We start from the raw sequence: 18,397 nt of genomic DNA on the forward strand, positions 1-18,397 counted from the left end.
TGTTATTGATTTCGGAACTCGGGGCTTGCTACAAAAAAAAAATCTTTTCCACCATGGGAGATCTCCCGGTCTACCCCGGCCAACAAGTGACCCAGTACGACTAGGTAATTTGAGGGGGCAGATCGATCCAGTCATTTCTTCCTGTTCCCATTTCTAAGCATCCGCCAGCCCCGGTTTCTGTGTGGATGGAACTTGCCATGTGGCTCTGGGTACTACAACACGCTCGCTTCCAACTGAGAAGCAGCCTAGTCGCCAATTTGCCCCCAGATGGGGTCCAAAGGCGCTGAGAGGACGGACGATGGAGGGGCAACGACTGAAAACCAACCTCCAGCACATGAACCTGTCAGCGTCCCATTTACGCTGCATATCCAAGGCATGCTCCTGGTTTTGGGGTCCGACTATACCTTGCATCGAAGAAAGGATAACCATCCTTTCAATCTACCGGTTTCAGTCCTTCGGTCTTTTCTGTGAGACATTGCAATAAGATATACTCCGAGTGTCATGCATATCCTATGGCACATTATTGAATGCGCTATCAATAGCAGACATATCCTAGCGATGATTTTTCCGGATCTCCACCCGCCTGGGCCGTGCACTGAGCCACGATATCCCTCTGTCTATGACGGGTTGACCATGCTTTACAACCGGGAATTGCGCGTGGTTGAGTATACTCTGGTAGAATCCGATGATCCTGAGCTAGGATCCAGATGTGGGATCTGGAATGTTCCAACACGCGTCCTGTTAGCGTGCCAGGAATGCCCCGGAAAAGGTCTCCTGATTCTGCCTTAGATACCGAACTCGGTACAAAGCCCAGGAGGGACAAAATAATAATAATACATACCATAATATAGCCTACTATTATTATCCATGGACACGCAGAGAGGTCAGAATGGAACCGGGACTATCTAACTATGATCACCGCCATGACGGAACTTTCAACTAGCTTCGAACAGACCATCTCTTTCATTGGCGGAAGAAGCGACGCTTTCAGTTATAGCCGAGAATAGCTAAATCAAGGAAGAGAGATCATGATCTCCGACCAGCCCCAGAAATAGGAGCAGCTCTCACTTTGACTGGTGTATTATCATCGTCCGGCAGCCCCGTATAAGTCAGCAACGAAACAAAAGTTTCAGACTTAAGCGAGATAGGGTGGCCGGTGGCGCCTGAGCACGTCCTTGCGTTCGTCTTAGCGCCGTGAATCTCTCTCTTCTTCTTTTAAAGCCCTCTCGGCATCAGCCAGTCGGAGTTGCCGTCGATGCATATCTGACTTGTCTTTTATGAGACAAGGAGCAAACCTTAAGTTTCATTGCTCTCTTCCTTGAGCTCACCACTTCGCGGGCCAACCGACAGTTGCGCCGAAAGGGGCAAAACACCATGCAGCGCCTTTCCCTGGCCCCGTCAGATGTTACCGATTGATACTCGAAGATCATTAGACGTCTCATGTGGTTTTCTCGCTATGTCGTGGATAATCCATAACGAAACATAGGCGTAAGGCGTAACTACTAACTACACAAGGTATTGTTAGAAAAAACGTCCACTATGATCTGCTTGGCAGTTCGTAGTACTCCTATACGACATATACGACAGCCGAACAGAAAAGGAAAAGGCAAGAGAAAAAACGCACCAAGTTAACTTTCGATTAAGAGCCTCAGCACGAGCCCTTGCGGGTAACTATTAACTAACAACAGTTACACTTGAAGCTGCCTCCGTTGAATTCTGTTTTCAGTGGGGGGTTTTTTATCGGTGGGTTTGCTCCGCTTTAGTAGTATCATGTATGTAACTATAGCGTCGGGACTCCGGGTTTGTGTACTTCCTAACTCCCCGTATCATTACTACTATCCACGAGCACGAAAAGTTTAGAGTAGATAGATACCTTTCTAACTATTCACAACTATTAGTTAACTACTACTGTAACAGCTTCAATAATACTACGGATATTGGTTATTGTGGCGTCTTGCACTGTTCCGGCGATATTGCTTGATATGGATCTTTGGTACAATGGTATTTCATACGGTGATTGATTGATTGATACCGGCAATGGTCGAGATGGGGAGCTCCGTGGTTTCTTTTTTTGTCTTCGATAGCGAGGTTTCAAGTTATGTGGGATGCTAAGCATAACGTTGAGGGGGAAAATGATGGGCGCTATGACGGCGGAGGTGGCTAACCTACGACATACCTAGTCTACGAGGCACAATAAAGGGGGGTAAAATTGAGGAAGAGAAAGATTGGTATGGGAAGGAACGCTTGCGCATTCGTTCTATTGTTGTTGGTTGTTCTTGTTCAATAATGTGGCCGTCTCTCCGTACGTACTCATACATGTAGCTTTCAAATGCTGATCCGGCAACTTCGGGGATGCAGCTTGTTCCAAACAAAAAAAAAAAAGGAAAACAAGACATACACATAGAATAATAACAAAACATGGAAGAAAGGAAGAATTCCTCGAAACAAAAAGGTATATCGTGAGACCGAAAAAAATGTAATAATAATAACAAACTGCTCCTGAACCGACAAGTTTCCGCGGAAATGATTTCCGAAACCGGGGGTATTTGTCCTTTTTATGAAACCGATTCTCTCAGAAAAAAAAAACTCAAAACCATGACTTTTGCGCCTGTGACCTCCTTCCCGGAAATGTGAAATATGGAGAGAATTCCCCATAAAAAAAAGCCTATGTACAGCTAGTGCAGTGCTAGCGTTCGTTCGAAGTGAAATGATATCGAAGTCGACTTTTTTTGCCCGTGAACCAGCAGACGGTTGACTTCATACCATAGCTGTAGGCATTGGACGGCCACTGTGGCATCCTCTTTCGTGACGCTTCATATTGCTGCGCACGCTGAATGCTTTGCCGCAACCAACGTGAGTGCAGCGGAACGGCTTCTCTCCAGTGTGGCTGTGAGAGTGGATTCGCAGACTGGATGGTCGTGAGAACGCCTTGTGGCACGTTCTGCAGATGTATCGGTCATGGTTCTGGGGATACGGATCGGAGCTTGATGGTGGGAAGTAGTGATGGTGCTGCCATGCTGGTGTCACTGGCGAGATCATTTGAGGATGCGTTGAAGAAACCATAGGAGTGACATAGTTCTGGCCATTGTAGTTGCTGGGTGGAGGCGGTCTCTGGTAATAGGCCGCAGCTGGTGGTACCTCCACGGGCGAACTATACGAACTGTTGCTAGGAGCCGGAGAAGCGTACGGCTGAGCTGAATACCGCGACTGAGATTCCTGAGAGATCGATCCCCGCTCCGTCGGACTTGGTAGCGTGACATAGGGCTGGTGCCGTTGCTGATATGTCTCAGAAGCACTGGCAGGGCTACCGGCTCTGGCATTCGAGGGTGTGAACTGCGAACACGTCGACGAAGATGGAGAGTGACCGGTGCTGTGGAATCCAGAGTCCGGACGCAATGGTGGAGTAGGAGGCATGGCCACCTTCGAGGCATTCCCCGCAATGTGATCAGCTGCGTGGGAGTATGCCCGTTCCCTCTGGAAAGGATTGTCTTGTCTTTGGCGTTCTATAGGATATGGGTTAGCAAGATAAAAAAAAAGGCTATCTTCCGGAGCCAAAAGTGTAAATCATACTTGCTGCAGGAATTGAGGACCTGTCAGCTCCCTCAAGGAGACTGGAGATAGACGGGAGAGAGCATTTTCTCTGGTCCTCGACTGGAGGGGAGAGAGGAGGCTGCGGAGAGCGAGAAACATAGCTCGCGGTCGACGAGGGGAAGTATGAATCGGAGACTGATCCTTCCCGGTATTGATCGTATGTTCTGACCTGAGAGGTCGAATGACGGTGTGATGAGACTCTAGCAGAGTCGTTCACGTCCCTCGTAACCAAATTTGCCAGATCCATGATGGTTCAACTGCAAGCCGCTGGAAAGGATGCTGGATTGATGCGTGAGTAGAGAGAAGGAGGACGGGCTCGGCTCTACTGAATGTGTCCGAACAGGTATATCGGAGGAGATTGAGATAAGATGATATCACGGATTTGGCAGAGCATGGAAGAAGGGGGATCACGTTTAGTTATGAGGCAGGACCAACAGTCGAGAATACTACTTTGAGGCACGTTGATATGGGGCCGTGAGCGGGAGAAGCCGACATGCACAGGGCACATGAGGTCGACCAGGTAAGATTATTATTAGTCTCGGCGCGGGAAGAGCCAAAGCGTTTCGATTCGCTTCGACAGTCATAATGCATCCAAGGCCCCGGTACGAAAGCTTAAAGTGATAACCGGGGCGATTCAGAAGGATGCGGATCGTTAACCAGGCAGTTCAAGAAGTGTTAAAGGCCGTGGCGCACCCTGTCGACCTGAGGCGGTTAGAACGTGGGCCTCCACCCCCCTTACTAGCTGTCTCGTGGTAAAAGAGGCTCAAGGTCCTGCAGTTACCGTGGTGGTTTCGCTGTGACAAGATCGTCACTGCCAATCAGCCACCTTGACGTTCGTATTACCGCTTAAATGAGAGTTCCGGAGCCACGTATTGACTGTATCATTAGTGCAGATCCACCGCCGGCGATGGCATACCCTTTAGTCTAGCCTCTGGGACGGGATTCAGCGTTATGGTCCATGGGTCGGCGGTTCCCCATTCTTGACCTTTCGTCCTAGAAGTCGATCTCGGCCAGTGGAGAAGACGGGCCTACCTGTCACAACGATCCTTGCCCCGTAAACGGCTGATCACTGCGGCAGGATCATAGCGATGAACTGATCTGATGTCCGGCAGCGCGCAGATCGCCATCGGTGATCCTGGTTGGCTGCCTGACCAGGCTTTTCTTTCCGAAGATGCCAGAGACGTCGGGCTTGGAAGCCAGGTTCAGGCTTGATGCAATTTCCTTACCCCCATCCAAGAGACCCTGGGCCAAGTGACACGCGTTGTCCCTTGAATCATTCCCAAGTAAGATCCCACGCCCGAGGTTTCGGGAACAGGTGTGAACAAGAACAACATGAGCATGACCAGCGACACAGCGCGCGAAGCGGTCTTTGCCGATAGTCAAAGCTACCAGGAAGGGAATCTTTGAACGATCACGTTCAAGAGAGGGGTCTGTGCTGGGAGATTCAAAGTGTGGAGGCTCCGAGGCTGGAACCGGAGTTTATCGTGATATTATCAACCAATCCATGGATGCCGGTGACAGAATACGAACCCGGGGTGTGCAGTTTTCACCAGTCTGCCGGTTGCCCGGTCCATTCCGCGCCGTAATAATAACACTGCAGACGGACGTTGTCCAAATGTCCCCTGAAACTCGGGCCCATCATTGGCCTAAAACCCTACGGATTCACTGATCACCAGTGCAGCAGCTTATTTGCCCTTGCTTGGCGGCTGTGAGATCTCATCCCCCTCCTTTGGCCTGGAGTAGTGATGCAAGAGGTGCGCAGTTAGATATGACATGCCGCTTCTGTTTCTTTTTCTCCTCTTTTCTTTTCTTTTCTTCTTGCCTTGACGGTCATATTATTGTACATACATATGATGCACATAGTTATCTGTATGAGCCCGAGAGTCAAGTCTCCATCTGCTTGGAATAATAGCATCTCCCTTGGGCCTTGTCTAAGCGTCCTGCCTATCTAGCTGGTATTGGCAAGACCCAACGCCCAGGAGACGGCTTGTTGCGGGTGCCGAGAATTTTTAGAGGCGGATGAAAGATACTCCCTGATCACGAGAGATCTCCATGATCTGTTCGGCTCTTCCTGGAAGAGGGAACGGTCTGAGAGTCACGATGAACCAAGAAACCCGCCCAAGGCATGAACTCACTGTGGTAGGGGGTCAGACGAGGCGCCGCAGCGCGCGGGTCCCGCCCAAGATAGGTAATGATGGAGACGACGGGGGATCGCCATCAATTTCCTGGAGCAAGGTCTCCTTTTTACTTTTAGACTGCCGTGCGGGCCACAAAAGAGTTTCGACAAGCGAGATGCGTTCCTGGACGTGATGGCCGGCAAGGAAGTCGGTCACGGCCGCCGTCGGCGGCTATGACCGCCAGAAATGTTTCCGATTCCAGCAACCAACGGGGATCTTCAGGCTATCTGAATGTGTGGCTTCGGCGGAGCATCCGTAGAGCGTTAAAGGGATTTTCGACAAGCAGCGGCGGGATGATCTTCCGCAAGGAAGCGAGCGATGGCGCGGGAAGGCGTCTCGAAGAAGGTTAAGTTCCTCGTGGAAGCGAAGAGTCGCCAGGCCCATTGGCTTCTGGGATATCATTACCACCAGCAAGCCGTGTCCAGCTGCGGCCCCACGGCCCCAGAAAGCACAGGGTTGGTAAAAAGTCGCAGTGATCCGCATGTTGGCCGTCCCGAGTACTGGGGCTTGGGCATCACGATCCACGGAGACCCGCGACGGGGTTGATGATCCCTAACGATTGTGGCTGATCCTTTTCGGGACTTGGCCGAATGCTGACGATGATGGTCTTGAAGTACGGCACTCCGTGTTCCATACCATAAGAATCAGGGAGCGTCGGCACTTCATCAAGAATAGAAACCACTATTTTTTTCAGGGGTGTTTATGCAAACTGACAGTGACCATCATTATTATGATCCACCGGAGTCACTTTATTCCTCACCACTGTGAAAAGGATATCTAGCTCGAGCGCGTAAAAATAATCACAATAAACGACAAGTACGGATAGTTCAGGAGGTCCTGTGGTTCGGACCAGCCACGAATTGCAATCGCCGCGTTCGTCTCCATTCGCACAATACAGACTCCTCTATCTTGGGTCTGTTGAGGGTCCTTCGGGTTGGTTTTAGTCTGTGTGACGAAGCAGCTGTCAACTATATTCATCCTAAAGGGGTATTCAGAACCGCCTACCAGCGCTGGTGTTGTACATACGTATGATGCCCCGTCCCAGTTATCAGATCTTCGTAGATACCGTACATTCCTACTGCCAGTCAATCAACCGACGAGGCATTAAACAGGCACCGGGTCAGCAGATGCCGATTGAAAATGAGAAATAATGGCTACTGTCAAAGTTTCGCATCGCACCCGTCGCGGCATCATACGTGTTCTGCGTATTTTTCACCTTTTTCAAGCGCGTATGATGCGGGTCGCGGGGCCCAGATGGGGAGATTGCTTAATTACGGAGGCCAGTGCGTCTTCTACTCGAGCCTCGAACGGCCTAGAGAAAGATAAACTTGACACGGCTGCAAATGATGTGCGGTGATCGTCAACCATTTCAAACGTCCAAGTTGCTTGATATCACCGTTGCATACTTCTGTTGGCATGAACTCAAGAACGGACTTTGACCGAGAGATGTACTCAAGTCGAACGCGTAGACAGTGCTGCACATTTTTAGTATCTATCTACTACTTCGACCTGTTAGCTGTGCGGAAGCTTTGAGGAAACATGGTCGGCATCCCTCTTTCACCTGTACCCGGAATTCTTGTGGCAGGCTTCCTTGTTTCATCCCCCGTGAGCGTCTTCGTATTTTGTGAAGATCTGTAGTGATGAGGTAGTGGTCTACCCAACCGATGATGATTTCCTGCTGCTCTTTTGTCTCGGCTAATTGTTGCTGGCAACATTGTTATCCAGTGAGACGGAATCGTTCTGTTGTAGGCCAGCTCTTCCTGGCTTTCCTGGCTCTTCCTATGGATGATAGAACATGGCCGCTGGCTCGGACACCCGAATCGAGAAAAAAAATGGAGAGTTGGACAATCTCGATGTCGGCGACGTCAGACCGAGGCGGCCTCTAAACCTCGTACGGCGTTAGTTTGGACTCCTGGAGGGCCAACCCCCTGAAGCTACAGGCGATCCCGCAGCAGCGTAGGGAGGTTGGGGCTGGGGCTCTCGTCCAGTCCGTCTCTCATTATTTGCGGTATAAGGTTTCAAGTCGTCCTAACTGTCTTGTGTCTTGATTCCAATCAAGACAAGACAAAACGCGTTCTGGGCTCACTGCGCCTCACGTGGCGGTTTGTTGTTCGATTCAAATCATTCCTTCTTGGGAACCAAAGCCGATGCATCTCTGCGCCTCTTCCTGATCCATCACCATTCACTGTCCTGTCTCCTAGCGGAATCCATAATTTCCCAATAATTGATTCCTCGAACCTCAATAGTACGGCGTTTAGCATCGGACATAAACCACGGATATGAGCATCTTGGATGACGGCGTGATGTCCGATTTCAGACCCAAGATATAGATAGATATGAGAGAGCTGAGATGCAGGCACTGTACCTGTCTGATTGCTGACCTCCTTCTCAGCTTCATTTTTGTGAGAAACCTGTGTTTAACTAGTCAGTCCACTTCGGCATCCCTACGGTGTATGAGTATGACAGAAGTACTCCAGGCATGTCCACGTATGACCAGTCATGCGGGAGTTGTCCACTATTGTCGATCATCAATCATACAATCATTGAGTATTACTAGTTATTGTCAACAGCAAGTGGTTCGCTAGATCGGTTTCTGTCTCTCGAGTCTCGAGTCTCGACGACATGATTTCTTGCGCGAGCCTGCACCGTATCTGCCTCGCCTTCAGTAATCGGCAAGACCAGGAGGTCACATGGAAGCTGCCAGCTCGTTCCTTTTTTATTTTTGACTGTGTTCAAGCTGTCCTTTGACTCGGGGAACGGAGTTGTTTTATGCCCTCGATCCTCCAAAGGATCTCACTGGGTCCCTTAGAGCATTCCCTCTACAAAACACCTTTGCTATAGATATTCGCAACAGAAATCTAGAGAAACACACCTTCCGTTCTGGGAATGGTGAGTGCGCACTCTGAACAAAGTGCCCGGGGCCTTATCGGGAATATCTCATCATGCAGTGAATTTGGACATGCTCTCTGATCCTGCTGTTCTGCACACAAGCAAGCAAAGGCTGAATACGATACGAACTTCTAAGATTCGGTAGTATTCATTCAGAACCGCTTAGAGCTGTGACACTGAGGATCGTGGTAAGCAGCCACCAATCCAAGTGTGCGCGACTTGACATTCGGTCCAACCCAACAAGCACAAACATTGCTAAGACTTGAGCTGTTGCTATCCATTAGCATGTTTGAATTAATGCACAGGATGCCTTTTGGAATCACCAACAACGACGAGACAATAGCTTCGGATCTCCCGAGACGCGCGTTCTTCAGCTGATTCCCTGGATCTAGAAGCTCGAGACGATGTTCGAATTGATATGGCATCCTACTGATAATCTCAGATCTACCAGTATACGTAAGGAAGCCGCGTGTTGCAGTTTGAGGACGACCGTGCCTCCGACCTGTTGACCGTCTTGCTGGAGATCGACGGTCGAGGTACCGTGCATTCCGCTTCTGCAGCGTACATCAATGCCCATCACCTGGGAATAATAACAATATCTTCCACGCTTGACGGTTAAACTCTTCGATTCCATGTAACGGTGTAACGTTAGAGTGTACCCCTACAGCGTGGTAGGTAATAATCTGAAACCCTCCCGGGTCTAGGGAAAGGGACGGCACCGAGCATCCACAGTTCAAAGAACTTACTGCAATATTGTGATTTCCACAGACAAATGCTAGCCACTTTGTATGTACTGTACAATACAATAGACCAATCACTTTTTTTTTTATCGATGATGGCATTTCTCAGTCCTTGAGAGCAGTACACCGTGCACAGACCTGAGAAACAAGACCACGGCACGGGTCAGCTGACGATCCTTATACTTGTTCATCTTTCTTGTACGGAGTATGGAGTATTATTAATAATTTATTACTCTAACTACCGATCTTCGTCTTGATCCGCGAGTCTCTGGTAGTCTGATAATAATAATAATAGGAAGGTGTGAGGCTTTTTCCCCGCTGTATCAAGCGCGCGAATATAGTAAACCTAGTGGGTGTTCTAACTTCTGCACCTTCAAATGCGCACGGTTCTCTGTATCTCAACCTTCCTCTTGCCCATCTCCATATCTAATTATTATCTATTAACCGCGTGGTCTGTGCTAGAAGGGCCGCAGCCCACCTTCATCCCTTCAACTTACCCCAGTCTGTGCTCCCATTTCGTGGCGTAGGAACACCGGGCATCAGACCTGTCTTGGTTAGATTCACGCACATTCGCGGTAAGCAGAACAAAGGCACTTGCCGACGACTGTGACACCTGCGCGACAAAGTCGATATGGCTTTCTTTGATACCGAAGACCAGATCTTATTTACCCTCAAAACTCTAATCGGTAGCATACAGTAAGATGCAGGAAAGAGGTATCTTTACGAGAGATATGGCCTATCTACAGTATAGTGATGGGACTAGTGGTAGAGGTAACTAACGACCGACCGACAAGTCATAGGTGACAAAAATGAGCAAGAGATGATAGAGTTGGGACACGAAGAGCTCCCATTCGCTTTTTCATTCATTGCATTCCCGAACGCACGTTTAGAAGTCGGTTGTGTACCCGGTGTTCGCGCGAAGTTCATGACCGAGTTACGGGACTACTGCTGCTGACTCCTGAGACGGCTTAACGGTGGAGCATCTCTGCCTCTTTTGAATATGGCTGCGACAGGGCCTCCATCTGTCACAGAAGCGCAGGACTGTGCTCAGTAGTAGTAGTAAGCCACAATCGTTCAGTACCGCGAGTCGCTTGCTTGACTCTTGACTGAATGCTCTGCTCTAGATCTCGGGTGCTAAGTTAATATCGCGGCATCAATTCTGGGATGGGGGGCTTGTTTGCCGATCCTCATTCGGTGGTCATCTTCCTGCTTTTCCGTCATAGAGATCTCACGGAGAACAATGCTTGCTTGCTCGATGCTGAATCACATCATCCCGCTTGGCTTTTCCGCTCCCTAGATAACTAGATAGACCCTGGGTGGGCGGGAAGGTAATCTCCAGCAGGGCTTTGGATTCCCATGCAGTGACTGCTAGTTATAGGGGTCTCAGATCGCCATCCAGCATCCGGTCTCTTGGGTGCCACCGTCTGTGACTAGCAGCCAGGATCACTGCAGGTGCAGCCGACAGCCTCGAGGCTCATGACGTCTTGTGTTGACAACTGGCCCAGCCCTGCTAGTCGTTTCATCTGCCTGCTCAACCTTCCCCAGTCCCATGCCATGCCGGCCGTGCTATAACGATCAATCAGCAAGAAGCCACCAAAAAAGGGATCTTAAGATTGCAGCCAGAGTTCCCCAGAACCGGTGGGAATTTAGCGGCAACGGCATAAAACCTGCTCTTTGATAATAATGCCTCTTCTTCCTAAACCCTTTTCGAGAGCCTTCAGACCGCTCCAATGCGGGTGAAACAATAACATACATTCGGTCAGACCAAGACTCCGGCCGCCGCCCTCCCGCACCGCGGCGTGTCAACTTTCAAGGGACGATCGTCTTTCCCTTTGACCAATAAAGATATACTCGCGAATTAATAGAGTTTCCAGTTACTCTTTCGACCCGCGAGACTAAACCGTTGGTAGAAGGCGCAGCCTATTCGTGGATGATTGACGACGGACCGCACGATCGACTGGAATGAGTGGGAAGCATCCAGACGATCTCCATGATATCTCACGTGAGAGACATGGAAAGATACAGAGACCAAAACCCAGTAAGAGCAGTAAGCGTGTTTCGCCAGCTGCAAGTCATTTGCATGTAAGACGGGGGGGGACGGGGTCGAATCGACCAGCCGTCTCCATGGGGTAAAAAATGATCGCTTCAACCCGACAACCCTTTCTGTTCCCTGGCCAGTGATCTCACCCCGAAGAGGATAATCGTCCGTGAGTTCGAGTAACCCTCGCAGAATGAGAATGGGCAAATGTGTTTGGGACTCGCATTAACAGACACGTTGGTGCAGATCCTGCCTCCGATGCCTTTGTTTCCAACATGGACTATAGATACATACAATCAGGACTGCAGAGTAAAATCGCGCGGCAGACATCCAGAAAGAAAAAGAAGGGTAAACTACCAGGGTCTTCTCCACGCGCATGGTATTGTCGGAAATTCCGCACAACGCAAACAAGGTCAATTTAGTAGCAAGAGATCCCTGTAACACCCAAAAAAGGTAGTGAGCACAGTATTACGCTCTTAAAGAATATCAGAGTTTCAGCATGTTGTCACCATTCTTATCAATCTAGGGAATAACCTTGTACGGAAGAATCAGAGACACCTTAACCTGGCTTACTCAACCACTACGAAAGGTCAACAATAATATGCTCAGCGACGTATTCGCATTGATTGAAACATAGTCTCAGCTCGGTCGAATTCAACTAAGTATCGAGTAAAGAATTTGTCTCATGCATATCCCAACAATACCATCACTGCCTCACGCCGTACAGCGCTATTCCCACCCCATAGATAGTTACCAGGGGCGAAACTAAGGGCGGCCGAGGACCGTTGGAAGAGTACTACAGCTTCACCTATCACCGGGTTAACGTATCGAACCGAGACAGGGGTCCTGAAAGAAAATGGCTTTCGGCATATGTGCTCGGAGTTATCCTTTCCCCCTTTAATCGGAAAGTATATGGTACAACTATTTCCTCAAAAGTTGGTCATGGTATTCACCTCATTGCTTGCATCATCTCATCTCTTTCTCGTTCTGAGACGACCATCCCGTCTTTTTATCTAATGCTCGGTGTTAGTGCCCTATTTGGGAATAACCTTACTATATAAAGAACCAACTGCATAATAATTAAATTATTATTCTTGGAGTGGAGAATGCAAGTGAAGTAAATAACTGCGCGCATACTTCTAGAGGACAGACTATGTAGTTGGGAAGTAAACAATAACCACCGCAGTTCTCGATATAGGGAAACTGGATATGTTCGACATATCTATTCGAGGGAAGACTTGAAATGTAACTACTACCTGGGAGTTTTTATCATACACAAAATATCGCCCTCTTAAACGCCGTTTCCATTACTTGTCGGCGTTGTGGTTTATGGATACATGGATAGTGTGTAAGTATATATTTTGATGGGAAGAGTCTTCCACATATTTGCCACATCCATGTCCGCACCATTTTCTTCTCAAATCTCAGTAATTCATGCACTTGCCAGATTAGCGCCCCTGTTAATCGTTTCTTCTATTAGACAATGACATTAAGTGATGCTCAGATATCCTTGGACTTTGGGATTCCTTGGGCTCTGGTTCTTGAATAAAATCTCATTTTTCTATAAACAATTTGTGGGTATCCTGTACTCTGTATGTGCTGGAGCTATCTGCCTGTGATCTAACGTTGAAAAAAAGAAAAGATAACAGCGATGAGATCAGCCAATGGCTGAATGTAATTATAGGGGGGGTTGAATATTCTTTCTCCTGCAGAAGTCTCTTGCTCATCTAGAAAGCATGATGCCAGTTTCAGACGCTGATGATTGTTACGTTACGCCTTCATGGCGCGACGGCCGAGGGATGGCTATTGTTGCTGTCCCGTGTTAGTCCCCATCACATCGGCTTCGAAATATAATAATAGCATTTCGCTAGATCTCTCGATGGGTCTTGTCTTAGACTGGCGAAGTTGACAGCAGAGCATCAGTCTGATGCGACGGACGCTCGTCCTCGACAACCTCAGGTCGCTCTTCCGCTATTCCAGGTAGATCGGCCTCCGATCTCCTGACAAAATGACTCGGGGATGCTTCTCGGCTTCGCACTTCGTCTGTCTCGTAGTAAGAATCATCCTCTTCGACATCGTCCAAGACACTTCTCGACCGCCTCATGAAGCCTGGCTCCGGCGACACGATCCTGGGACTAGTAGTACGGCTCGGTCCTCTGGACGAAGTCGACACCGTATCTGGGAGTGGTGTTCCTCTATCGCTCGACCTTCCACGACATGATGCACTGCGGCCCGTAGGTTGACTGTGACTATGCCTGCTGTCGCTCCAACCCTCCCCAGTTCGATTATCTTCTGTCCACAGCTCAAATTCGCGACTGCTCCAGCTTGCGCGCGACGGTCGTGCACCGTATGGCAAACTAGAGTAGCTGACCTGAGACCGGAGCGACATGGACCGCCTATGATTTCTCGATGGAACGCGTTGATCATCCTCAGACATAGATGCATGAGACATATCCAGACTCTGCTTTTGTACAATATTGTCCTCGTCCTCATCCTCGATCTTAGGAACACGGTGCACGATACCCACGTTAAATGAGGGTTCTTTTGGACCTTCATCGACTGGTGGAGGTGGCGGCGGTGGTGGAGGTAGATCTGCAGCTGCTTTCTCGACATGGTTAAGATATTTTGTCCGCAACGGCAGCCAGCTTCGTGGTCTGAATTGTTCCTTTTCCTTGTAGCGTGTAACGGATATGTAGCTTGAGATAGCTCCCATGACGATGGCGATAAGGAGAAAGATTGTCAGCACCCCCTGAATGACAATGATGACAATACCAATGACGGTGGCGATGATGCGGCTAATATTGAATCGAGGATCAAATGCTGAGGATAGGGCCACTGTAGAGACCTTGCTGAATCCAAGGAAGTACACCATCATCGCATTGAGACGAATTGCCTCGAAGGGTCTCATCCAGATCATAGCGATGAGAGCAATGAACTCGACCGCAAGGTTCCCAAAGACCTGAGTCATGGCGTGGCCAGCAGCTGCACCAAAGAAGCAAGCGCGCACAAATTCATACAGAAGCCATATTCCAAAGAAAAACCATCTGGTTCTCCGAAAACGAGCAAAGAGCCAGCCGAATCTTTTCAGGTAATCCTCATCTTCATGGACAGACTTTTCGGACACAGCAGAAAAGTGTATCCTCCACCATGGTAGCGAGCCTGAAAAAGAAACCTGTGTCTCTTTCTCATCAAGTTGGCTTTTGCGATGCACACTCCACCAGGGTACACAACACAGAACTGTCCTCCGCTTAAACAATAGTCTATCTGGCTCTGATATGAGTTTCCCGGCCTTTAGTCGATAGTAGAAAGCGTATCCTGCCGCAATCCACACACCGCCCAGAAATAATGCGAATACAACGGCTGCGACTGCGGTGACGCCTGCTGATCCGCCCAGCGTGAACTGGAATAATGCGAGGAAAATCATCATATAGAAAGCAATAAGGACAGTCCTCAGCAAAGCGGCTGCAAGGAAACTCAGCCAGTGACTACGAAAGTATGAGAGTCTCTCGGTCTTGGTAAGCTTGCAGCGAATCAGCAATTCGATGGTCAATTTTAGCATGATAATTGTTACAGCGACTCCGGCGAACAAGATCAGGAACCAGATCAGGCCGGTCATGAAAGCATTCGATGCGGGGATATTTTCCTCTGCGAGAGTGCCCGCAAAACCAGAAAAGTTTCCAGGCAGTGGTAGGCCTGGTTTCACTGGAGAGCCATGCCAAGGATAGACATCCGTAGCGTTAGAATCCGCACGCTTGCTCAATGCATGACCTAGTCCTCGTTTGTATATCTGTGAGATGTCGTATCCACCTCCCACATCGCTCACAGTGGTCCCGGCAGCTGCAGCACCGACGACACTGATATTACCCTTATTGCTTCCAAGGAACTGATTGATCGAGTTCTGCATTTGTTCGACGTATATGAATCCGGCTGCCCACGCATAATTCGACCAAAAAGCAACAAGAACACTGGGCCAATTCATTGACAAGGCACCTGTGAAGTAGATATGGTGGAAGACAGCGAAGACCACCAGAATCGAGATCGAATGTGCGTAGTGATTTCGCGTCGAGCCAACATCGGAGCCATAAATCGCCACTAGAATCGAGGAGACCAGTGCTATCACTGTGAAAGCACCCAGGGTGCTGCCAACGGCAGCCGGGTGTCCAAATGAAGCGCCGTTCGTTAATACAGCGGAATAGCAGCCGATTTGCGACTCAGTCAAATTTGAGAAGACCCGTAAGATGGCCTGACCTTCGAAATCAGGAATGCTGAAAGCTATTGACGGTATGACGGAGAGCTGAGCTTCACCAATTGGGATAATGCCATTGGCTTGGATTGGGACACTGGCATTCATGGGACATAGACTGTAAGCTTGTTAGAATCTCAATTGCCCTTTTTGGATTAGAAAGAGGAGACAGAGGCGGATGTCAGACCTTGCGATGTTGGCAGAGCAGGGGTTAAACGTCAGGGTCAGTCTGCTTTCACCATATGCGAAAACACCAATGTAAACTACATCAATGTCAGTCCCCTTGAAACTTCGCCATTGAATGCCTGAAAAACTGACGCATCACGTTGTCTTGCGGGATTGAAGTCTGGCCCTCGAAATTGAAGGTTACCGTCATATTGTCCTTATAGAATGCTCCGTCGAAGCGGGTCACATTGATCAAGGAATTCCCTTGACAATCACCGAAATCCTGCGTATATAACGCAGGCCGCCTGTTCACAGGAAGTTCGATAGTGTTGCCCTCTGCATCCACCGCCGTGACATATTGAGGTTGCTGTGCTATCGACAGTTGACCGAAAGAAATGAAGGCAACGAAAAACAGAACCCAACGCCATGATAAAGCCGAAAAGGAAACTCGTAAACGGGTCATGATTCAGTCTGTGATGAGAGAACTGCGAGCCGTCAAGGCTCCAGCTGCGCTGAGTGTGTCGCTTCGTTTGTGTGACTTGGTGCGGGGTGTAGCGGAAAGCGGTCTGGATATTGTCTATTTGCGAGATAAAACCAATGTCTGCTTTCTATCACAACACTCCAAGAGACATTGTTGTCCAGTGTCTGCTTCACTCCTGCGCTTCACTGTCTTTGAAACCCTAGGAAGATGATAAGGACCGCCGTCCTTTTGGGTCTTGTTCGGTTCTGCATATAGCGGGTTGTCCGCTATCAGTGACAACACAGCGGGGAGTTTTTGAGATGATCTTCAGCACGTCAGAGCGATCTTGTCACTGGTGACTTGCAGATACAACAGGGCGATGGAAGCTTCAACAAGGCAGTTCAGGGCCAGCTAGTAGTCTTTTGAATGGGAGCACATGGTAAGCTGTCCGCTCACCAGTGGAAGAGACACTCAAAAGAGAGACAAACGGCGCTCCGGCCCGATACCACCTCCACTTCACCTGCCAGTATTTACCTCCGTACTAATAGTGAATTTTAGTGAACGACTTGACGCTTACCAGCAGAGCAAAAGAAGGCGACTAGGTGTCGATGCCCCACTGATGGTGCCCGACCGCTCTCTTGTCTCCGATAGTGAGACTTGGAGGATGGGATATTCGGTATCAGCTTATCAGATACGACGAAGATCCTGCAGGTGAGCACAGCGACAGCAAGACTTGCACAGAGAGTGGGCGATCCCCCGGGGTGTCGACATCAGGCATATTATTATTGCCATTGCGCCTCTACGCAGGATGCTGGGGCCAGAAAACACAACAAGCCCATAGTCTTACTAGAAAGCGGCTAATCCGAGAGTTACCCAAGGACAAAGTGACTCCTGGCCAGTCATACTCCAGGGAGTCCAGAGGCACAGAAATTGTTGTCTGGTCGGTCTGTTTTCCGAAGCGAACTAAGCTTGAGATCAGCCAACCTTAATGGTGTTTACTTTCTCGCTTGGCGCCAGGATGCACCGTATCTAACCATCTTTATTCTTTCGTTGACAGCTGGCACGATCCATACGAAACCTCTCGTATCAACGAGAATCAGATTAGAGCTTGCTGACCTGGCTGCAACAGAGAAAAACCGAGAACCTACTCTACATTTTCTGTTCCGATTTCTCTTCTCTTCTTCCCCTGATGATCATTAATTAATTTGCTGAGTGGGCACTACGTTCGAGCTATCGACACCGTCTGACCATTGTGGCTCCTAACCGGAACCTGCGGAGACTACTGAGCTTCTAGTGCAGGTCTCGAACCTCGCGTTTTCCTTCAATCGCCGACCGATCTCAGGAGGATGATCAATCGTTCTACGCCGCACTGTTGTCTGATGCGGCCCTGGAATCCATGGAGAGGTAATATGTAATAACGATAACAAAAATAGCTAGAAGAGCACACTACTGGTCTGTGGTTTCTCCGGATGAACGTACTCGAGGCCATGTCTTTCTGATAATTCGATCTGCTGCGACACGTCTCGCTTTCCGCGGACAGGCCCTCACAGAAACCCATTCGGTATGGAGTACGAGTGCGCTCAAACCGTGAGACGAGGCCCATGGAAAAGGTCAACTGGATGCTAGGCTCTGGAAGAGCCCTTCTTAAACGGTGAACCGCCGTTGGTAGGCACATTGCACTCGCTACGACATACTCGTCGACCCTTTATTATTGACCATTTAAAAGTCCAAGTATCCGGCCGGATGTTCTGAGATTTCAGGGTTCAATCAGAGGGAAAGCAGTGAGAAGTGCGATAACCACAGGCGGCAGATTGCCGTTGATCTTTCATATAAAGCATATCGATGTCGGATGAGATCGACATTCTGAGTCTACTCCGTAACTGTCTGCATAAAAGAGGAAAAACTAAATAGCATTAGAGGCACGAGGCCTCTATCTAGCCTCCAGAGTTCATTCGGATCTCGGCTTCAGACACTTCCGTCCTCGACAAAACGCCTAGATAGCAGTGCTAGGACACCAGTTCTAGTAGTCGGCGATACAGTGTACCAGGCACTCAAAAGTTTTGGTCAATAACATTCCCCTGAATCCAGGCAGGC

General features: G+C 49.1%; 2 protein-coding genes across 2 annotated transcripts; both read right to left on the reverse strand.

The window, feature by feature from the left end:
- Positions 1-2,757: 2,757 nt before the first annotated feature.
- Positions 2,758-3,838, reverse strand: C8Q69DRAFT_508371 (putative C2H2 finger domain protein; the record flags this gene model as incomplete). The annotated part of the gene is made up of 2 exons (XM_028632965.1): positions 2,758-3,503; positions 3,571-3,838. The coding sequence occupies 2 exons, from the start codon at positions 3,836-3,838 to the stop codon at positions 2,758-2,760; spliced, it is 1,014 nt and encodes a 337-aa protein (XP_028483667.1).
- A 9,406-nt stretch (positions 3,839-13,244) lies between these two features.
- On the reverse strand, positions 13,245-16,522 carry C8Q69DRAFT_313834 (hypothetical protein). The gene is made up of 3 exons (XM_028627282.1): positions 15,997-16,522; positions 15,866-15,941; positions 13,245-15,796 (listed from the first exon to the last, which is right to left on the reverse strand). The coding sequence occupies exons 1-3, from the start codon at positions 16,304-16,306 to the stop codon at positions 13,327-13,329; spliced, it is 2,856 nt and encodes a 951-aa protein (XP_028483668.1). The 5' UTR covers positions 16,307-16,522; the 3' UTR covers positions 13,245-13,326.
- Between the last annotated feature and the right edge of the window lie 1,875 nt (positions 16,523-18,397).

The sequence above is a fragment of the Paecilomyces variotii genome, assembly GCF_004022145.1.
Source record: "Paecilomyces variotii strain CBS 101075 chromosome Unknown C8Q69scaffold_8, whole genome shotgun sequence".
NCBI lineage: Eukaryota > Fungi > Ascomycota > Eurotiomycetes > Eurotiales > Thermoascaceae > Paecilomyces > Paecilomyces variotii.

Bases quoted from the DNA above. Each gene is read 5' to 3' on its own strand.
- C8Q69DRAFT_313834 (XM_028627282.1), bottom strand. From the start codon at position 16,306: ATGACCCGTTTACGAGTTTCCTTTTCGGCTTTATCATGGCGTTGGGTT. The intron at 15,942-15,996 runs GTCAGTTTTTCA...ACATTGATGTAG, and splicing joins CCCGCAAGACAACGTGATGC to TTTACATTGGTGTTTTCGCA. The intron at 15,797-15,865 runs GTCTGACATCCG...ACAAGCTTACAG, and splicing joins TGCTCTGCCAACATCGCAAG to TCTATGTCCCATGAATGCCA.